Below are 23,719 nucleotides of genomic sequence, written 5' to 3' on the forward strand. Positions count from 1 at the left end.
TTTCAAAATCAGCCCCTTAACTCTGTGCTGAGTTTATCCATCTGTATATGGTAGTGGAGATAGATAATATTTACAGTGCCTATCTTACAGGAGTGTTAAGTAATCTAAATGAGGTTTCTAAAGCACTTGGATAGTCTCAGATGAATAGCACTATGCATGCATATTATTAGATAAAATAGTAATCCTCATTTTTTAAACTAAAAGTTCTGTTGAGATATAAGGCTGCAAAAAAGCAAAACAGCACTTTAAAAAGACCTGGTACATTTTTACTATTTCCCCCTCTGATCAATTGAAAACAATCAAACCAAAGTTGGTTTAAATAAAAACAGAAGCTCTCCACTTCCCAAGCTGAGAACTCAGCTGTTGAGCTTCCACATGATATAGAGTTTAACAACTAAGCTACAAATCCTCCACAGAAGGCTTTAGAATGGAAGTGTTGACAGACCCTTTAGCCACAGGAGTGCTTTGCAGTGCTGCTTTGATAAAATCAAGACAGACCCTGAGGGGTTTACATATAGCATAATGAATGTGGATGAGGAAGACAGGCAGACTAGCAGGGTGTAAATCAATTGAGGGGACCTGATGCTATTATCCAAAACACAAGCAGAAACTCAAGATGTCTTGTTTAAAAACCTGTGTGGGTCTGATGACTTTCATGATTCTCCTAATTAAACATTAGAATACATGGCTGCCTGTGACCAAATTTATACAATAAATTTTACACCTACTGACTGTTCATCTTCTTCATTTTTCTTGTACTTCCAAGAGAAGCCTTAGAATATTTCTGTCCTGGTTAGAGATCTGGTGAGGACAGCAGGGAAAGAAGATTTAACACATCCCATTTGCTAAGCATTTAAATAACTGAATTCTCTTTGTAAGACAGTGCATGGAAGGAAACCATTTTTCATGTCACAGCAGCTAGGATGATTATAATGGGTATTAAGGTAGCTTTGAGTCAAGGTACAGTAGAGTAGCCTCTAAGCAGGAGTAATCTCATAATAGAAAATGGTGTAGGAAATTAGATTTTTAAATCTAATTCTTTCACGAATACGTGCAGCAGTTTGGTGAGAAATGTTTGCTGCCTCTTGACCCGTGAACTAACCTGGGTCTATTGCTTAGTTGATTGACATAGAGATAACTATGCTAAATATTGACAATACATTGCAAACTTATAGTCAAAATCAATTCTGCTACCATAAGATGTTCCTAGTGAGTGTTAGTGAAAGGTGCTAGACAGATAACCCCAAAGACTAAAATCCTCTCTTGAATCCACAGAATAGGTGCAGCATAGAATCATAGAGTATTAGGGTTAGAAGGGACCTCAGGAGGTCATCTAGTCCAACCCCCTGCTCCAAGCAGGACCAATTCCCAGATTTTTACCCCAGTTCCTTTAATGGCCCCCTCAAGGATTGAACTCACAACCCTGGGTTTAGTACACCAATGCTCAAACCCCTGAGCTATCCCTCCCCCCCACATAGGCAGTGGCAGTGTAAGCTTTTCCCTCATAGATCTGCCAGTGTGCCCCTAGAGGGACATCCTCTAGAAGTAAGAAGGTAGATTAGCTTCCACGGCCTATTCTAGCTCTGCCTTCTCTCCTGGCACTTCCCTGAAGGAGCTCAACGGGTGTCAGTTGTGGTGGCGGTTTTTCTGACGTGGACGTCCTTTCACTGGGAAATGGGCTGAGACCCCAAACTCATTTCACACAGACTTCTGCACAGCCACTGGTTAATGACTATCAGTTACTACTGATCTGTGCTGCAAACCTGATTTTTTAAAAAACTGCTCCCCCCCCTCAGATAAGTGGTGATCCTACTGAGATACATTTATATAGGGCGAACTGAAAACCATATATATATATATATATATATATATATATATATATATATATATATATATATATTATCCCTTCATTTCTGGAAAGTCCTCTAGAATTTAACAGAAAATTAAATGTTGTCTAGATTTTTTTAAACATTGTGTAGAATTGAATGGAGAATTATATTCTTGCTACATAATTCTGTAGGGTGGTAGAAAAAAATCCTGTAGGAAAAACATCTGGTTTTCAGAGTAATTTCTACAGAACCCTGCTACATTCCATAGGATTTTTCCATACAGTTACGATCATCAACCAGATGTACCTGCTCTAATTAGCAAGACTCAAAATCCTATGATACTAAATTACATTCACACAAGATCTGATTCTGCCTTCGCTTACAAGCAGAAATCACTGGGCCTTGAGTTCAGATAGATGATGTCTGAGTCAGATTTTATGGAAGTTTTAATTACAGTACTGTGAACTCAGCGGAAATGTGTTTGTGACAGAGTGCTGGAAGTTTACAGTGAGCCAGCACTCTGATCACTTAGGCATCCATCTGTTCCCTGGGAGAAGACTGATTGAGGATATGCAAGCTAATTAGCTGATCAGGCTGGGAGGACTGATGAACCAATTAGCCCCTCAGCTGAGGTACATAAGAAAGAGACGAAGTAGGGGGAGATGAACATGGAGGAAATGTTGAAAACAAAAAGAGTTCCTAGCTGGAATTTTCAAAAAACTGATTGGGCCTTTTTAAGATTAAATGTGATGAATATTTATGTAGTAACTGTATGAGTGACAACCTAGGAGAATTCTATAGCAATGTCATAAAAGGAATGATAGCATCAACTGATCTGGCCACCTACAAATCATGAAATGGCTCCTGACTTAGAAATCCATTTTCCTGAGGAATGAGGGTTGCAAATTAGCAATCAAAGAAAGAAATAAGGCATACAGGCAAGCAAAATACACCACGAATAGTAAAGACAACGAATTATAAAAGATGTAAGGCAATGTCACAAAGGATTATCAAAAAGACGGAAAAAAAATGAAGAAATTTCCATGGGAAATTGAACAAAGATTCAAAGCTTTCAGAAATATATAAGCAAATTCAAAGAATGAATGGAATTTGAAGGAAAAAGTAAATGTTTACAATAAGGGCACGTATACAGTGAAATTGAAAGGCAGTCATTTTAGCAAAGAAATTCCTAAGGGTCAGTAGGGATAGGAGACAAAAAGGAGATTTATTGAGGAAAATGTGAACTATTAAATGGTTGGAGAAAACATACTAATAATGTGTTAAACTAAAATTTTAGTATGCAGGCATTTATTGCAGCTATTGGAAAAAGGAAATCTACAGCTCTGGGTAAAGATAATATCAGTAATGAAATGCTTCAACACTTGTCAGAAGGGAGTCTAAAGGTCCTGTTGTGATTATAGAATGATATATGGGGGAAAGGACTGCTGTCAATATAATGGAAACAAGCATTGGTAATACCAATTAGGAAACCAGGCAAAGCACATAAAAGATCTGATACTTATAGGTAAGGCTATGTTTTAGTCATGAGTATTTTTAGTAAAAGTCATGGACAGGTCATGGGCAGTAACTTTTTCTATATACTCCTGACTAAACCTTGGGGGGGAGAGGCGCCGTGGGTGCTCGGGGGGGGGAAGTGCGGGTGCTGGGGGAGGAGGGTTGGCGAGGCTGGGACAGGCTCCCTACCTGGCTCCTGAGCTCCCCCTGCTGCCTCCACCCTGCCCCAAGCCCCGGTTCTGCAGCTCCCATTGGCTGGGAACCATGGCCAATGAGAGTGGCGGGGGCAGTGCCTGCTGGTGGAGGCAGCACACAGAGCTAGGAACTGAGGGAAGGGAGCCCCCCTTCAGGTAAGCACCACCCTGCACCCCAATCCTGAGCCCCTCACACCCAAACTCCTACTGCTGGAGGGGTGGAGGGCGTGAGACTCCCCCAGCAGCAGCAGCTGGTGTGCCTGTCCTGGGGGCTTCCCGAGCTGCTCAGGGGGCCCCAGGGCGTCACACCAGCTGCTGCAGAGTTCATGGAAAGTCACAGAATCCGTGACTTCCATGACCTCTGTGACAAACACGGAGCCTTACTTATAGGCCTATTGCCTGCACATTGTTTGTGAGGAAAATCATGGAAAAAATGATAAATGTAAGACTAACGGAATACTTGGAGAAAAATTATATTATAACCAAGGTACAAAGTGGTTTCAGAAAAGGAAGATGTACAGTTGACCATATAGTGAGACTAGAAACAGAGGTAATAAAAAAGTGTAAGGACTCAGAACTGTATGATGTCTTCCTGGACATTGAAAAAGCATATGACATGCTATGGATGACAGGCCTCCTATATAAACTAGCCAAAATTGGAATGAAAGGGAGAATGTTGTAGTGGATAAGGGACTTTTTAAGTGACAAACTATACAATTCAAAGTGTGAACAGCTTTATCAAAAACCTACACGCTTACAAATGGAACTTCACAAGAGAGTATTATCAGCCCTATTTTGTTTTCCATTATGATAAATGACCTCCCAGAAAGAGTGCAGACAGGAATAGGTATTTCCCCTTTCACAGATGACTGTGCTATACGTACGAAGCCTAAAAGACTTAAAGTAACCATAGAAAAGACAAATGAAACACTCCAGAGAATTTCCAAGTGGGGTAATGATTGAGGATTTAAATTCTCACTTGCAAAAAATAAAGGGAATGCTTTTAACCGGGAAGAAAATTAGGGAAGCTTTAGACTTATTGGTGAAAAAATGCAGATAGCTGAAAAGTTTATGTTCCTAGGAACACTGTTTGATAATAAATTAACTTGGAAAGGTAACATTGATATCATCATACAAAAGTGTAAAAGTAGGATGAACTTACTTAAAAGTATAGCTGGAAGCAAGTGGGGTGCCGATAAAAAGGGATTGACCAGGATGTATAGAGCATTGATAATACCAGTTTTAGATTATGGCTGCCAAGCTTTTGGTTCAGTTTCAAAAACAACTCTTAGAAACTAGGAATTGCTGTCAGCCCAAGTTCTGTGATTGGCATGTGGCTCCATGATAATACCACCAGTGTGAGTGCTGCAAACAGCCCTGGAGAGGCACCTATAAATTGGAGGATAAAACTATTAGATCTAACCTTTTGGGCAAAGGTAAAAGCCAGTCATGAAAACCAAAGTACACAACAGATTTATGAAGACTGCTGGAAGCTTAGTAGGCAAAATTATATGGATTGCCACAGACTTCCTCATACTGTCAGGGTCAAAAAATAGATCAAAGAGAGAAATAAAAATGTTTAGTCATGGAAATGAAGTTACAACTGGGACAGATATTCCTCCATTTATGGATTTGGAATTGTATGAAAAAACCTTGGGAGGGGGGAAAAACACACTAGTGACATTTTCTAATTTATTTATGAAAAATGGGACCAGCTTTGCCAAGTCTATACAAACAGATCAAAAGATGACAGCATAGGTAGAGTGGGAACAACCTTCTAAGTTCCTAGTCTTGGAAAACAGAAATTTAAAAGGCTATTGAATTATGTGACTGTTCTGACAGCTGAACTAATGGGGATAATGGCACTAACCTAGGTCAAAAATGTGCGACTGGCTGCAGCTGTAATTTTATCTGATTCCTTGTCAAGCATTATGACAATTGGAACAGGGACTTTGGAAAGCAGAAATGTAATAAGAAGTGAAATAATGTTCTTAACTATGGAAACAATGCAAGCAGGTATCTATGTAACAATATAGTAACCTTAGAGTTACGAGGGGAATGGAGGCTGTTGGTAACTCTGAAATGTTCGTAACTGAACAAAACGTGTTGGGTCTTTCAAAAGTTCACAACTGAACATTGACTTAATACAGCTTCGAAACTTTGCAGAAGAAAAATGCTGCTTCTAATCATCTCAATTTAAATGAAACAATTTCCTTATCAAATCTTTTTTTAAAAACTTTCCTTTTTTTAGTAGTTTATGTTTAACACAGTACTGTACTCTATTTGTGGTTTTGGGGTTTTTTGGATCTCTGCTGCTGACTGAGTACTTCCAGTTTCAAATGAGGTGTGTGGTTGACTGGTCAGTTCATAACTCTGGTGTTCGTAACTCTGAAGTTTTTACTGTAGCATGGGTGATGGTGCATATCAGAATACCTAGAAATGAGATGAGTGACAAAGCAACGAAACAAGCTCTAAAAAAAATGAGGAGGTGGCTATTAAGATACCTTTAAGTAGACACAGATTTAAACATGTGGTCATGAAGAAGCTCATGAAGGAATGGCAAAAGACGTATGGACTAAGAAAACAAAAGGACAAAGGTTTATGAAGTATGCTCAAAAACCAAAAAATGGCCATGACAGAAAAAAATGGAGTCATTTTAAAAGTGTTAGTAGGTCATGGTGCCTTACATGATGTTAAACTTATTAAAAAGACAAAGATGGGCTCTGTGATGTGTTGAGCATGTTCTATGGCATTGTGGGCAATATTCTATGGTAAGAAAGTTTCTTTATGGAAGATTGAGTTGGCTTGGAATTAAAGATTTGTCCCTAAAGGGAATAGTGAGAATATCAGGGAAATGGAATAGTTAAGAGGGTTGGGGGGGGGGCCAGGCTTGCTGCATTTCTTTAAGGATACTAGGCTGAGGGAAAAAGAGACTGCCCCTAAATGGATTGTATGCTGACAGAATTTTATGATTGGATTGAGACATTGGGGAAGCAGTGGAAAAAAACACCAACAGTCTCTGTGAGGCTGGGGAGGAGATGGGAGAAGGGCCTAGTAGACACTGTTGCAGGGTGTTTGCTTGCTAGGAAAGATGTGGTAAAGCCACACTGGATCCTGCCAGGGAAAAAGCTGACTCTGGAGTGTATCCAGGAGGAGAGAAAACTCTGCCCAATGGCTGAGATGCCCTGGGAGGTCCAGGGAAATTTCAAATTGAAATGGATTGGGATAGTGGAAAGGCTGCCCTATCTGGTGGTTTTAGGGATGGACTGGAGCCCCTTCCCCTTTAGGAAGAAAGCAGGCATACGGGGTCCACAGTGGAAGGGAACTAAGCTGCCAGAGAAGATAAAGAAAGGGTTTAAGTAGGAGAGATGGAGAACCCTGAAAAATTTTAAATCAAAATGGAGGTCCTTGGGTTGCTCAAATTCGAGAACCACTGCCCTAGACAACAGGATACAAGCCGGGGGAAAAAGAGGGAAATGGAGATTCCCAAGGAGAAAATGAAGAAAAGAAAGAATTGGCTGAGCAGGCACTAGGAGGAAAAGGAAGCCTGAAAATAGCAGAGGGGGAGAGGCTGTCCCCAGGATGTTCACTATCATGGCCTTGAGAGGAGGAACCCCAAGATACATTGGTAGGAGAGAACAAGAGGCCATAGATGGGGAAAAAAAGATGAAGAAGGCTTAGGACACAGCCTGCCCCAAAATAAAGAGGGGTGGGGGAAGAGAAGGAGAGAAACAAAGAGACAGAAGGCTAAGAGAGCTTAGTAAAGGAAGTAGATATACCTTCCCCACCAGTCACCTCTTTCAGTCTCTGGTCAGCTTCCCTCTCACTTTCTGGCTTGCTTGGAATTTTCCCACTGAAAAATATGTTTCCATAGATTTTGAAATTGAATCACAAAAACATTTATATTCATATTCTGTCCCACAAAACTTAAATCTTGGGCCTAAATTACTTGAGTGTTTCTTAAAAACATTTAATCTGTCTTTTCCAAGGGTGGAAAACAACATTCATAACATGCCTAAGGTCAGAAAAAAAAAGTGTATTGAAAATTAGTCAATACCATTTATGAAATATGTTAGAATTCAGCTGCTTTCGCTCATTGATCCATAACTTGTGTTTGGAAAATTCGGATCAAAGAGTCATTAATAGGTATTTTTAGATGACAAGGCTTTGTTGTTATTGGTGTGTTTGAACATGATACCCATTTAACCTACCTTATTAGCACTGAAAATAAACAGCAACTTTTAGCTAAAGAAAATAAATATTGAGGGTTGGGTTTTTTCCACAGTGTAAGATCTTTAAACACGTTGATCAAACTCTGGGTGACCATTTCATTGACACATGCCTAAAAGGAGAGCAGTTTTATCTGTGTCTCGCTCCACATTACTCAGAAAGTCAACATGTCTAGTCTAGGTCTAGTTCAACATGAGCTTCTGTACGGTGGAGTAGGAAGTAAGCTGTCAGTGGACATGGTCTGCTCTAAAAAAATAATCTGCATTCATGGGCTTCTGCAGGTGAGAACAGGCGTCCATGTTGGCCCCATTTTAGCAGGATCAATGAGTGTGTGTTTTGGGGGCCATATTATGCATTTCCAAAATGTAATTACTTTGAAATGGGATTGCTGAGTTTCAAAATATTGATCTCAGAACTGTGATTCTGCGGGCAAACTGAGATGGTTTCATATTGAGTGATACCGAAATTCATAAATAACTACCTCATTTCGGGCCAGGTCAATAGGGATCTGACAATGCTGCCACTGGAAGTGAGACAGCTTGTGGAGCTCGAGCTGTCACACTAAACATTACAATGTGGATGTTGCTGCACTGGCAGAGGCTCGGACTAACTACCCAAGCTCAGACCCAGGAGGTCTTGTGTGTCCAAGCTCAGGTGGCTAGCATGCTGCTATTTTTAACATACTAGCTCAAACTCTGCTAGCAGGAGTCTGTCTACCCGGGCTGGGAGGCTCGCTCCCAGCAGCAGGGTAGACATATCCTAGGAGTCTTGACTTTAATGGGCTTCGAATCGGGTCCTGTAACAAACAAGAAAACTGGAGAACCATTGGAATAGAAGGATTTCCCATTGGATTGTAGATCCAGTCATTTAAAGTGTGCTGCTCTTGGGAGAAATTGTGCTAATGAATCTCTAGCTCTAATTATCATAAAATGAGGCAAATGGCCAGACTAAAAATACAGTCATAATTACTGGGTTTTTACCCACAAAAGCTGATGCCCAAATAAATCTGTTCGGTGCCACCGGACTCCTCATTGTTTTTGTGGATACAGACTAACACAGCTACCCCTCTGAAAAGGAGTTTTGGCCAAGTAATGCCAAAACTCCTTTTCAGAGGATCACAGAGACATTTTAAAGCAAGATTATAACATTTTGTTAGCTAGCTTTTGACCGATAATTGATTTTCAATTTGCCATTTTGAATACTGGGTAATGGGACAACACCAAGGAGATTCTTAATCTCTTTACATGGGCTTTGAATATTGAGTGTCTCAAGGTTGAATCTTAAACCTGTATTTGCTAAGCAGCTCCTCAATTCTGTCAGAATTGGTTAATTGGAATAGATCCGATAGCTTGGAACAACAGTTTCCTTAGGTAACTGCTGTAATTATTATCAAATCAGTGTCTCTGATAGAGTCAGTAATTCTTTGCTTCATGTTGTATATTTGTTTATAAACACATGATTCAGTTTAACTAGTATGGATTATTATTATCATTACTAATTCTAAATAATTAGCTTAACAGAAGTTTACAGTAATTTGACCAGTAGCTAAACTACTGAAAGTTCTGGGAGGCAGTGTTGTCTAGTACAGTGGCTCTCAACCAGGGGTCCGGGGCCCCCTGGTGGGGCAGTGAGCAGATTTCAGGGGGTCCCCCAAGCAGGGCAATCATTAGACTTGCTGGGGCCCAGGACAGAAAGCCAAAGTCCCACTTCATGGGGCTGAAGCCTGGGGCCCTTGAGCCCTGCCACCCAGGGCTGAAGCCGAAGCCTAAGCAACTTACTTTTGCTTTTATAGTCAGAAAACAGTTGCTGTTGCAGACGTGGGCTGTGGAGTTTTCATAGCATATGGCGGGGAGAGGCGCTCAGAAAGAGAAAGGTTGAGAACCAGTGGTTTAGTAGTCACAGCAGACAGGACCTTTATGTACTATTTCCAGCTCTGCCATGGACTTGCGCTCCGTTTTCCACTGCAGCAGATACAAGTGTCTTGTCCTTACTTGAAGGTCCTTCACAGCTCTGCCCTTTCCTGCCCCTTCACACCCTCCAGTCTGACCAAAATGCCATCCTTGGTTACCTATTTTTCTACCGCTCCAGTAACTGCCTTGGTGCTTTCTTCTGTCCTGCCTCTTACACATGGCACACTCTGCCCAAACTAGCTCAGAAAGCTGCTACTCTGTCCTCCAAAACCCTTCTCAAGAGCCAATCCTACCATGAGGCCTGATACATGCCAGCTGATAATAGCTAGTGAGGAGATCAGTTGGGATTCTGCCATCGGTACTTTTTTTTTGTTTGCTTATTCAGGTCCTAAAGCTAAAACAAAAATCAAACTCTGAATGTATTTAAACAAGCTAATTGTGCACATAACTACTCTGTGTAACCATGGTGTTCTTATCACATTACTCTCATTCGCTCCCTCCAGGACCTGCATTTTTTTGTTACACCCTGTTGTATTTTGTCTTAAATTGGATTGACAGCCCTTGTCCCAAAGAGCATGTAAGTACTGTTCAGCACTCAGCACAATGGGGTCCCAGTTCTTATTAGAGCTTCTGGGTGCCTCCATAGTACGAAGAATAATCACTAATAGGACAGTAGTGACCATTACTGAAACAAGGGTTTGCAGCACCTGGCCCATGGTTTCAAAGCCTTGTCCAAGTGACTGGCAATTGAGTGATTAAAAGTTTAATTGAATCCTTTCTGGCTCAAGTAAATAGCTTCATACATTTGAACATACTGCTAAAATTTTTATTCCCCTCTCAGCATCAGGTTGGCTAATCGTGCCTAGAGCAGTTCTTTATGTATCATCACAGAGTAAGGCAAGATTGGTTGGTGAAAATCTACATTGAATCTGGAAAAAAGTGACTTGCCACTCAGATGTTAGGTGGTTTGGTTTTGTTTAATCAGTTGCTGCTTACTTTGATGGGCTAATAGACAACTAGACATTCAGAGAAAGTAACTCTGCTAGAGTGCTAAACCCTGGTCCTAACAAAGTCAAAAGCAAAGCTCCAATGAAACCAAAATCTGGGACAAAAATAGCTTAATATTTTTTGTCAAGTTTAAAAATGAGGAAAACCACCAGGCAGCTGAGATGCTTTATTGGGGGTTTGTTGTTTCTTTTTGTGTTTGTTTAAACTTGTTTAAAAAAACCTGGGTAAACTAATGCAATGGCAATTTCATTGCTGGGGTTTGAAAGACCAAACCTATGTAAAGCAATATAGGTATCTCCAATGGGTGTTCTATCCCATGAAGGACGAGGACACACCAGAGGAAGAGGCTTCCCTGTCTTCATGAAGTACCAAAGTGCTGAGAAGCCTCAGAGCTTGATGACCATGCTAGGGAAATGGCATCTTTACCAGAAAAGTGTGCAGAGGAGGAGGGTGTGGGATTCCGGGAGGGGACTCCCCAGATAAAAGCTTTACATTCAGGGACAGTGTGGGGGTTAGCACCTCTTACCTTAAAATAGTGGGCCAAATTCTGATGCAAGTCCAGAGTAACACTCTTGAAGTCAGGGTTTACACCCACATAATTGAGGGCCCCTCCGCAACATAGAGGGGAGAAAATTCCACCAATTGAAACCCAGTACGTTCCCTACTTGTTCCTCTGTTGTGGGACGCTTCACGAATTTGCGTGTCATCCTTGCACAGGGGCCATGCTAATCTTCTCTGTATTGTTCCAATTTTAGTATATGTGCTGCCGAAGGGGTTGAGCTTTTCTCACCTCAGTCTGCCAGAAGAAGCCAAATGAGTTCCATTCCCTGCATTTGCAGATTTTGTGGGATTGGAGGGTCATTGTGTAGATACTTTTGCCTCCACTTTGCTACCTAGCCTCGCTGGTCCCCACAGGAGCTAAGCTTCCAGCTGTTCTCTTGACCACGGCTGCCTAAGACGAAATTTTGCAGCTCAGAGAGCAAAGCAGTACAAGATAACACAGCCTAAGGGGTTTTGTCATAGTCTGGAGGGGGTGAAAATGGAGGAGCCCAGCCAGCTTCTCTACTCCATCTGCTCCCAGGTCCAACCGTCTTTCTCCAGCTCATTGGTGGCTGAACACTATGGAGTGCTGGGAGGAGCATACTATTGGGGACTGTAGCGAGGGGGCCCCACTCCCCCGCACTCCTGAGGGACATAGGCCAGAGAAGGTGCGGCCATGGGCGGAGGCACCGCCGCCTGTCCCCGCCCCCCGGAAGTCAAGGGGCAGAACAGGAATTCCAAGGCCCATCCCATCTGTCCCCGCCCCCCGGAAGTCAGGGGGCGGGACTGGAAGTACAAAAGCCCGGCCCCAGCACTCAGTTAGGAGGAGACGGCCAGAGAGAGCAGACGCTAGGGCCCGAGCTCCCGCTGGGCCCGGCCTACCCCGTGCCCGGTACCCGGAGGGGTACTGGCCTGACCTCCCCTGGGGCCAGCACTCAGAGGAGCCGACTGAGCGGTACGACGCTCGGCCTGTGGAGGAGCTGTCTGGACCTCCTGGCGCCCGGTACCCCGAGGAGTGGACTGGACCTCCCGACGCCCGGTACCCCAACGAGTGGACTGGACCTCCCGACGCCCGGTACCCCGAGGTGTGGATCGGACCTCCTGACACCCGGTACCCCAACGAGTGGACTGGACCTCCCGAACCCCAGTACCCCGAGGAGTGGACTGGACCTCCCGAACCCCAGTACCCCGAGGAGTGGATCGGACCTCCCGAACCCCAGTACCCCGACGAGTGGACTGGACCTCCCGACGGCGGACACCCTGAGGAACCCATGATCTGGGACGCCCCGGACGACGCTGGCAGAGGGCAGGTACCCAGCAAGGAGGAGGTTGGAAGTGGTTCGGGGGCAGCCGACCCCAGTCAGGCTGCAGGCTCGCCTGAGCCAATGGCAGTGTGTTTCGGTCAGGATCCCCCACTGACCGTCAGCAGCGGTAACCGCTGCTAGGGCCCCGGGCTGGAAAGCAGTGGAGCGGGAGGGCCTGCGTTCCCCCTGCCACCTCTCCAAGGGTGGCAGACTCCCCCTCCCCTGACCTGAGGAGGCCATCTCCGCTCTCTTGTTGCTCAGCCCCTGCTGAAAGGCCTGAGCATAGACTGTGTGTGTTGCCCCACCCCGCCCAAGGGCCAGGGCGTACTTATATACTGTTCTCTCATGCTCAACCCCACAGCAAGGGACGGGCCCGAGGCAGAAGGAGTGAGGCGAGCCGGTGTGGTTCCCCTTCCCCCTCAAGGAGGGTCGAGCCCCGGCACCGCTCTACTACAGGGATACATGCCTAAAGGATTTTTCTGGGTACATGGGGAAGTCAAGAGATCATTGAAACCAGTCAACTACCATGCAGTGTGCAAAACCCACTGAACTAACCATATTATCTTATCAATGGACCCCTTGTCTTCCCATTCCCTTATCCCCTCTTGTCTGTCACCTCCTATCTGTTTTTAAGACAGTTAGCTGTTTGGGGCAAGCACGTCTTTCATTTGTTCTCTAAGCCATTAGCACACTGCCAGGGGCTAATAAAGCAATGAAAAATATTAAATATTATTAACAAACATCACCACATGCTTGTGGAGAAAACAGTGAGCAGTCATGTAGGTAGAAAGAAGAATTGTCTTCAGGAGAAACTGTCTTCAGGGATGTAGAGAAGGCAGTGACCTTGTGTGCTCACAGGAAGGTATTTCATATGTGGGGACAGCATGGAAGAAGGCATGATGATAAGGAGCCTACATGAGTATGATGGACTATCAAGAGCAGCAGGGCAGGCTTCTACATTACTACTGTGCTAAACAATTGGTGGGACTTGGGACACTGAGAACTGAGTGAGAACATTCATAATTATGCTCTAGGATGCATTTCTGATTTGAGGCAATCATGGCATGAGAGTCTTATGAGGGCAGAGGTCCAAGAGCTCATAGCAGGAATGAGTCTCAAGGCATAGCTGGCATTTAGTGAAGCAGCAATACTCACATTGTTTGGTTGTATTACTGCAGCAGGAGCAAATTGGTGTTATCATAGAAAAAGCCTGCAATGGCTCGCATATTCTTCATCCCTCTGTGGGCATGAGGCTTCCATCCTCCCCTTCCATCACAAATGGAAACAATTATCCATTGACAATGGCTGTTTGTTCTGCCTTCACATATCTGTTGAATAGTCTGAACAAAGGGTGATATAAAATGTATATGGATGTCCAGGCAGATGTTACATTTGCAGTCAGGAAAGAGGGTGGGGTAGTACAGTGTGTTAACACACTAGCCTTTCACTTCTGTTGGCCTCGCTTCAAATTTGGATGCAACCACATATGAAATTAAGCTAATGGGCTCAAGATGCGCTACCAGTATACGCTTTGGCACACACCATGAAAACATCAAACAATACATTGCTGGGAAAAATGCTCCTGCCAGCCCAGAACATGCCAGCAAGCTAAGGGTTAATAAGCAACAGAAAGGCCAGCTACTGTAATCACAGTGTGATGCTGGAGTAAAACAAAAAGTTTGTATTTCCAGAGAGGGCACTGCTGAAAGCCGGGGAAGTGAAACTCAGGCTCACATTTCTGAGTTGGAAAGGTGCTAGAAGCTGGGGAACCTCCTTAGCTGAAAGTGCCTCAGCACTTCTGCAAACCAGTTCATACGCTAGCTGTGACAGTGGTTGCATGACATTAGGAAACTGGAAGTAGGATGTTCCCAGGAAAGAGAATCAGAAACTAAAGTGTCCTTGCACAACTTCTGCTTCGGTCATGCATGTCCCTGTGTTCACATTCATTCAAAACTCTCTTATGTGTAGTTTAGAAGATGGCTGAGATGTGCCATAGATACATAAACGGCGAGGTTTAGAGTCTGGTTTACGGGGCCAGTCTGCTGCTGACAGCCCTAATGAATACAATGGGGGTTAAAGGTGCAGGTCCACAGCCTGAGTAACTATCATACTCAGGGGTAGAGGAAGTAGTAGAAGAAAATGTCTGCATAATCATCTGAATTCTGAAGTGAATTTTGATTTAACTCTCTTCATGACCCTTTCGTGTTTATTTGCTGCAGCCACTTGAGCACACATTCCTGCTGTATTGGTTAGTTTAATAAACCATCCAAACAGAGCATACAAACAATACCACACGATATATGTAATTATCCAGCGCAGCTTGAATTGTGACTATTCAATCCTGCAAATACTCTGCAGATGAAGAATTATTCTCTGAGGGTGAAATTCCCCACTGAGGTTCAGGGAGACCACAGGACCTCTGTATGACTTGAGCTGCACAGGACTCTGCTTGTATAGCAGCTGTATATGGGTGCTTAAGCACATCCTATGCACATAGCCAGGTTAAGGCATAGGCACTATAGGTCCATGCCTACAGCCTCAGCTCCTGGAATCATGGGATTATGTCAGAATCTCAGTTTTCATATATTAAAAAAAAAAGCAAAGCTTCTTGCCTTCATGGTTGCAGAGAAAATCTCAAAAACATGACCTGAGAGTAATTGATGCAGCAAAGCGTGCCTGAGTCTGCAGACAGTCTGAAATAATAGCTCTCAGGAGAGAACTGCCCATTATGTGGCTCCAGTCTCCTCCAAAACAGGCATGAAAGGGCTGTACCCTCTAGCTCAAGCAATAGGCTAGAATGACAATCATAAAAAGGAGAGGAGCCCCACATCCTGGCAGGTCCTATGTTCAGGGGATGGATTTAATCAACTAAAGTGGTCAGGGCTCACAATTCTGTAATGCGATTCCCTGAGCCACAGTGCAGGTGCTTCCAGCCACTCTTGGAGTCAGTCCTCTACACAGAGTTCCCAGTGGACAGTTCTCTTGAAGCCATAGATGTTCTTTGCTCATAACAGATTTTTCCAATCCAAATAAAATTTTTACAAGTCACTCTTCAGAAAAGATACAGAATTCCGGGCTGCTAGGTGGGATTTTAAAGGCCCCAGGGGAAAGTCTTGAAACCCTGTACTCCCTGGCACATGATCAGAACAGTTCTTAAGAGGCAGCATTCTGTCCCAAAATCCTTCAGAAACTGTGGTCAGTGCAAGGGCTTTCTATGCAAAAGCAATGAGTCTAGCAGTCAGCTCTTCTAAGGCTCGGACATTCCTCCTCCCGCTCACAACACAGCAGAGGATGAACATGTATCAGAGAAACTTGGTGGTATTGCTGAATGTCTCACCCATGTCCCTCTTGTGGCTCACACATCCAGTGGAAAAGGTCTAATTTGCTAACACGTTTTCCAAATTATTGCAATCAAAATTAAATATTTATAAAAAGAAATTAAATGTGATTTTAAAGGAGAAGCTGTTTGTACAAGTGGCAGAATATAGACCAAGACATCATCTTTTCACACAGTACTATGGGATCTTTCATTTTTACCTGGACAGTGCTCCCTCCACCCCCACTAGATGGCCAGAATCAATACTGGATTTACAATGGTGCCACTGGCACCAGGCCCACAGTCAAAAGGGGCTCCCCTCCCCCCATGGGGTCAGAGAAGCTTGCCGCTGCACTGTGTGTAATATTCCTTCAGCACCTCTAATAGTGCAACACTTTACACTGCGCTGCAGCTAGTAGGGGATACAACCTCCCAGTCTTCTGACTTACAAGTCAAGGTGTTCCCAACTGAGTCACACCAATTCAACATTGAGGCCCTCATCTAGCAAAGCACTTAGGCATGTGCTTAAGTTTAAGTAAACGAGCTGTCCCAGTGAACCTACACACATCCTTAAAGTTAATCACATGCTCAAATGCTTTGCTGGAATAGGTCCCAGGTGAGGAAGAGGGAAGTAGTGGCAGAGTCTCAGCAGCCATCCCAGCATCCCCACAATCCTACTCCGGCTGCTTTCACTAGGAGGTAGCATGGCTGGGAACACTGAACAGCTCAGATAGAGAAGTGCACCTCTGTGCAGCAGATAGCACGTGAAATACTGTCTTGGGGGAGCACATGCTAATCCTTTGCTTGCCCAACTCCCCTGAAAGTCTTATGCCTGCTCTCACCCACAATGCTCTGTGCAGGGATGGCTCCAGACACCAGCGAAAAAAGCAGGTACTTGCGGCGGCCAATGGAAAGGGGCGGCACATCCAGGTCTTCTGCGGTAATTCGGCGGCGGGTCCATCAGTCCCTCTCTTCCTCTTTGAGCCGCCAGAGAAGTGCCATCGAAGAGAAAGAGAGGGAGCGAAGGACCCGCTGCCGAATTGCCACTGAAGAATGGAGCAGCATGATTGAGCTGCCGCTGAAGTGCCGCCGATTGGCTTTATCTTTTTTTTTTTTTCTGGTTCGCCATTTGGGGCGGCAAAAAAGCTGGAGCCAACCCTGGCTCTGTGGGTGCTGCATCTCTAGAGCTTGTCCAAAGAAAAGCGGGCAGAGGGGGACTTCAGTCTTGAAAATGTATCTCTATTTTTAGACCAACTACAAACCTTTTCCAATTTTGATGAACTTTCAAATTTCAAAGAAACTGGAAAAAAAATTCAGAATCTTTATGAATTCCCCTGCTCCCCTAACCAGCTCTGTGCAGTTTGTCCCCACCCTCCCAGCACAGCTCTATGAGCCTTATGGCCCATAGACTAACACGAGCCCAGTTAAACTGACTATCAAAAGGTTATAATTAGGAGTGCGCAAGAGACTCCATTACTCATTTCTTTCTAACAATAATGATTTCTAATATTACAATTTCGAATATTCAATAAATGAGTTTAATTTCTTTTTTCATACATGATCTTAAAATGAGATTTTTAATTTTTTTATTTATTCCATAAACAATATAACAAAACTCAGCAAGTTAACAATATGACGTTTTCACCATACAGAGTCAGTCACAAATATTTAAAACCTTTGCAACAAGAACAACAAAACCAAAAATATTACAAGAATAATTTACAAGAGGATCTATAAAACAGCGAAGCGCTCACAAATTTTCCAGTTTCCTTTACACAATGTCACTACACTCTTTCACAACATTTCTTTTTATTACAAAATTCCCAACAAAATTTTAATTTTTTTCTTTGTATTTTGGTTTTTAAAACCAGAAACTTTTAAGTATACATCCTTTTATTAACACCCGGAGGTGCAAAAAAAAGGAAACCTCACACATACAAACACTTCACAGCACTTTTCTAAGAAAAATATACACTTACAAAATATTTTACAAATTGGCACACTTAAAAATATACAAGATTTTGTAGGCGTCTTAGAGTGATCCTTAAGAATTATACTTCAATTGACTCTACAGAATATTTATAAAGCTTATTCTAAAAGAAAAAAGGCAAATAATTTCCAAACATGTTAAAATTGTAGTGTAAAATGTTAAACAGAAATGGATATGTTACATTCATAAAAAGGGCCATTTACTATTTCTGAAATGCTCAAGGGGGATACAAGTTATTTTTAGCACCATAAAACAGTAGCAACATACTAAAGAGGTGCCTCTAGTTCTATGGAAGTTAACTTAAGGAGCAGTACATTCAAATCTCTGTAGGCAGCAGTCAAAATGTCTACAGCCAGTGCTGCAGGCAGTGAAACAGAGCATCTCCTTACCCTGCTTCCCACTGGGAGTAAAAGACAAAAGGAGTTTAACTGGTATCTTTCTTTTTTATTTTATTTTTTAAAAATCTTCCCTTTGTGCTTTTGAAATGTACATTTTTCTATCAAAGGGCAGCAGTGAATGCAAATTTTATTTCTTGTTTCCTTTTGCACCAAGTCTTCAAAGACTCAGCAAACGTGTCTAGCAACCCAACTATCCTGTAAGATTGAGGGCACCCTCTTTTTTATAGATCCAAATTCTCTTAGATGGCTGTTACTCCATTGTCATTAGTGTCACTTGCTTACCTGAGAAACAGATTTTAAAAGCCTTGCTTCTACCACTGACATTGTATGCTATTTATTTATTTTTTGCATTATTTTACACACTGAAAAGATAAGGAGGCACATTCTCAAATAAGATGTCAGTGGCTTGAGCCATGCAACTTCCACTAGACTTTTGGGAAGCTGCACAGGAAAAGTCCAGTGCACCGAGTTGAGAAAGTACAGCCCAAAGGCCTGATCCTGCACCAACTGAAGTCTATGGACCTGGTTCTCTTTTCATTTACACCAACTTCAATGGAGTTTCTGACTTACACCACTGTAAGGCTTTGATCCAGCAAAGCAGATAAGAATGCTTTAAGCCTGTGACTAGTCCCATAGGACCTTTCATGTTTGGTCAAGTACTTAAAGTTAAGCACATGCTTAAGTGCTTCACTAGACTGGGGCCTAAGTGAAAGATGACTCTAATCCAATGGGGGCCAATGCTGAAACTGCTGAAAATGTCTTTATTTTGATTCATGGTAGGTTGAGTTATAATACCAGAAAACAGCAGTAAACTTGACTTTTTAAACAAAATGTTATGCCCATGGTGATTGTTTCACAAAGCAAGCATCATCCAACTGATCCCAACACAACTTTTCCCCCTCTCTGTTCAGGCCCTGATTCAGCAAGATATAAAAGCACATGCCAAAGTTTAAGCACAGGAGTAGCCCTACTGGCTATAATTGGACTATTCACATGGTTAAGTGCATTGCTGAATCGGGGTTCTAATTCATGATTTTGGTTCCTTATTCAAGAAACACTATGATAAGGGGGGGGCATGAGTCGGGGAGAATAAATAATTTTATGCTTTATGATTACTCAAGTTCATTATTAATCTTTTTGTCTTTAAAAACCTCTATATGCAAGTACCGCTAACAACACTAGGGATACTGCGAGTTGTAATTTAAAATCAGGTTGTCATGGGCGTTTATTTTGAAAAGAAATATTCCTCATGGTGTATTTACAAAAAGAAAATGGAGAATTTGCCTATAAATGCAGGAGGCACCAGTCCCGCTAGAACCAGGATTAGCAAATGCAGCATTCTCCTCACCTTGACTCCGTCCAGCACAGGGATTTTTCTCACTTCAATTCTTGGAATTGGAATGAGAGCAAATGAAATTGGGCCACATTAAACTGACCCAGTTTATGTCAGTCTAAGCCAGGCTAATAATGGGAATAGGGCCTTTTAAATTGAGTTTTTTGTCCCGTTATGTATTCTAATTTATCTGATGATTATAACTCACCGAAACTGAAATCTGCCAGAGTTGCAGTACAGTGCATTGTAAGAGAATAAGGATACTATACAATTTATATAGCATCCTTCATAGAAAGGACCATAAAATGCATTTATAGTAAGAGTCAAACAAGATACACTGAAAACAGGGACCTCAAGGCAAGCTGTAAAAGGAATGGCTTAGTGGCTTGCAGTGAACATCCCACACTGATTAGCCAAACCAAATGAAATAGTGCAACTGTGGAGGATCCTGAGGAGGCAAACTAAAAGGATGCAGAGTGGAGATGGGAGGGGATATAAAGAGAGGGAAGGGTGGAGTGAATCCTTAGACATGAAAAAGTGGCAAGAGGCCAGTTAGTAACAGGATCCTGGAGAGAGGACTCTAGCTGCAATATTTTGGACCTTCCAGAAATTTTGAGAGTAGGAGTATACAAGAGGGAAGTGCGCTAATCAGGATAATAGAATAATAAGTGGTGAAGGCAGGAATGAACTCTTTGACAAGAAACAAGATAAAGAGATTATGAAAATGTTCTCGAGGTAGCTTTAGGCAGGCGCACAGAAAAGGTAAACAAAGATAGAGGACAAAAATTTGGTTCAGGGAGAATTCCAAGATTTCTGGCTTTGGAAGCCAAGTTAAGGGGTTTGTTAGCAGAGGGACAGTGGAATCATGGGTGGAGCAGGGTCAATGTTTTACCCCAGAGGACTTTTGTTTTTCAGGCATTTAGTGGCAAGGAATGATTGCGCAATCTAGGATGACAGAGTCAAGGAGGCCAGAGAGATGGGAGACAGAAGGCTAAGAGAGTGAGTTAAGGGAGATGGAATCTGCAATTAATATTGTACTGAAATGTATGGTAATTGAGTATTAATGGAGTTTGCAAGATACAGTACAATAATTGATATGTTTTATGTACTGTATTCATGTCCTATTGCACATTTCTCAAATCCATAAATATTGCTGTATGTTTCAGTACAATGTACCTTATTATGAGTCACATAATTGTATGTTAAACACACATAACACAATGAAGACCAACAGAAATGTGCTTTCAAATGGCAGGTCTGAGTCAAAGAGCAGGAAACTGCCATTTCCTAGAACTGGGCCTGACCTGGCTCCATAGGAGCTGCAGCCTAAACATCCAAAATAGCAGTGATCGCAGGTTCCTACCCCTCCCACCCACCATGTGCAGAATGGGAAACAGCTCTGGAAAATCTTAGTTAGCAACCCTTATTTTATAGAGCATTTAATCTCTGATTACCACATAAATACAAAATACAACAGAGACTTTGTAATTACATATGCCTGGGCTGTCTCTTCGGGATCCAGATGTGGACAGGACCCTTTGCATGTGAATGTCTCCACCTGTAACACTGATTGAGAGAGAGTGCTGCCTCTTCCCACACAGCACCGGCACCCTGTGGATGTGGAGAAGGGCAGGGGACTGGCTGTGCTCTGTGACTCCATTTTCTGCCACAGTAGACATCCAAGCAGGAATTAATACTGTTTAACACAGCTCTGAGTTCCCGTCCAGGTCGCTACTATGTAGCCACAAGGGAAGCCAAACCATGGAAACGTGGCTTAAGCAAAGCCATGTGCCTAAAAGTGGGGCCCAGCAGAGCTATCCCTGTAGAGAGCTTTTGCTTTAGCAGTTCTGGGGTCCCTTCAACCTCACTCCGCACTTGCTGGATTTTCTGTGGGATGCTGCACTCTGGCTTGGGTCCCATAAATCAACCGTTACTATGAGATTGCAGAGCTACAATAATCTGATCCAGAGTCACTCACTCCAGGCAGAACTATAACGTTATTTTTCAGGACAAATCAACTAATATGATACTTTCAGAGTAATTACAAAGCAGATTAGTAGTTAAGTAAAACAACGAGTTATTAAAAAGATGAGGCTAAACTAATCCCCCAGTATCTGAACAACCCCAAATGCTAAGAGAGTTTGGATCCAGGTCAGAAGTTTGCAACTCAGTCCCATCTCTAATTTTCAATATTAATATAGTGGGGAATAATTTAATATCAAAATCTATTGCCACCTCCAACTCTGCCATTAATATTACAGAAAAAAACCTGACTAGATCAAAACCACTTCCATGTACTGCAAACACAAAGTCTATCCCTATCTACTTTGAAATGCCGCCTCAATACTCAGGAATATGTTGAGGAAGTGATCTCCTATTAGATTGCTACTAAGACCCTTCTCCTTATACCCATAATTTTCTGTTGCATAAATATGTGACCTAACCTTACTTTCCTCTGCTCTCATTAGCTCCCCAGTTAGCAGGTCTCTTGCATATCAAAGTTTCATAACAAATCAGCAGCAAAATGCACAGGCTCTCAGTTGCACAAGGAAAGTAAGTGAATTTTTGTTTTGTTTTCTTCTCTTGAGGGTGAGGGCATGGTGGGGTACCAATAAGGCCTTCTGAAAATACTTTTACCATTCAATACTTATCACTGGCTTAATAGAGTCCAGTTGGGTATGATCTGGCCTCGATTTGGTGAGATCACAAATATTTCCGTTTTCTCTTTTATTATGTACCGAGTCAAAGAAAAAAATTGTTGCACTGAAAATTGTTTTCATTTTAAAATTTCAAACAATATTGGCATTGCAAAGTTAACCACTTAGAAAACACCAAAGCTGTGATACGAGAGCACTTCTGACAGGATCAGCATAAAAATGTTTAAGAAACTTCTCAAATAAAAGTAAATAGCAATAAATGTATGAAATGTAGTAGTTCTAATTTTATAACTATTTTAGAATTTATCCCAGGTTATTATAAAATATATAAAACTGAGATACAAAGTATCAGCAATATAACTTTGCACTTTAAATGATCTTCAGCTACAGGTTTTGCTTTAAGAAAACAGACACTTGAAAAGCAGCTGTTCTGTAGTCTCTAAATGCAGACACTTGAGTCCCTGTCAAACTTACCTTGAGTGATTTTCTGAATTCCTCCAACATTTCAACTTTCTCCTATAATGAAACTCAAAATTTCATCATTATGGTTTTTTTGCTCATGTTTCTAAAGAAAGGACATTAACATTTCCCAGCTTCAGTTTTAAAGTTCTTTTTTTTTTTTTTGTGAGCTTTAAACCACAGGGCAAATCCATGAAATGAGGTAAGTAAATTTGGCACACTTTTAGTTATGTCCATAAAACTTTTGGTAAGTTGTATAAGTGAACAACATCATTTTCACTGTGAGTTACAGGTGCTTTCAAAGGGGGTGGTTAATACATAATCACTGGAATGTTTGTAGTAAATCAAAAGGCATAGTTCCAGAAAACACTCACAACCCAATGTTGATAGAGAAGTAAAAATATGTACAATACAGTCACTTGTTCATAGTTTGGCACAATTTTTGTTGTTGTTGTGGGTAATAGTGCATAAACTACTGTACAACAGTATGACTTTTAAAAGTCTTTCACAGAGAATACCAGATTAGGTTTGCTTTCAAAGAATAAATTCCCACAATTTCAAACTCTTCATTTCAGCACTTACATTTCAACATACCACAAGGCATATTTTGAAAGAAACAAACAAAAACCAAAAAAACCAAACATCAAATGTCTTTCTAGAAAAAGGAGTCTCTTCTTCAAACACAGGTAAAACCAAAAATGTTGTTTCTGCTTTAAGAAGAATGTAGTCTGATTCCCTGCAGAAAAATCAAACATTTTATGCCATCTTAGTTAGCTTGTGTGGAGTCACCACAACAGGATCATATGCTCTAAACTCTGATACAGTAGATGAAGCTTTATGATACAGGTTATGATATAAACAGCAGAGGGGGCTAGAAAGCACTCAAAATTGCCACATGAAGCTCGACTATGAATGAGTTTTCATTTTCAAACTAAAGAGCCTTTAGTTAGATATCTTGGCTTTTGGATGCATAACCTCTTTTTTGTGTTTTGTTTTATACAAAATGTTCAAAAAAAAGTCTTTCCTTTTCAAAATC

At 42.1% G+C, this 23,719-nt stretch overlaps 1 protein-coding gene and 1 non-coding gene across 6 annotated transcripts in view; both read right to left on the reverse strand.

Moving 5' to 3' along the window:
- Positions 1-11,358: 11,358 nt before the first annotated feature.
- On the reverse strand, positions 11,359-11,467 carry LOC115658140. Its single transcript, XR_004002174.1, has one exon. It is a non-coding gene; the product is annotated as a U6 spliceosomal RNA (small nuclear RNA).
- Positions 11,468-22,823: 11,356 nt separating this feature from the next.
- NEXMIF (neurite extension and migration factor) overlaps positions 22,824-23,719 on the reverse strand; it is a 236,603-nt gene continuing 235,707 nt past the window's right edge. For all 5 annotated transcript variants that reach the window (XM_030576019.1, XM_030576017.1, XM_030576015.1 and 2 more), the window contains one exon: positions 22,824-23,419. In XM_030576019.1, coding sequence (XP_030431879.1) covers positions 23,269-23,419 — 151 coding nt within the window. In that variant the 3' untranslated portion in view covers positions 22,824-23,268. The remainder of the gene's footprint in view (positions 23,420-23,719) is intronic.

Source organism: Gopherus evgoodei, chromosome 9 (genome assembly GCF_007399415.2).
Source record: "Gopherus evgoodei ecotype Sinaloan lineage chromosome 9, rGopEvg1_v1.p, whole genome shotgun sequence".
Taxonomy (NCBI): domain Eukaryota; kingdom Metazoa; phylum Chordata; order Testudines; family Testudinidae; genus Gopherus; species Gopherus evgoodei.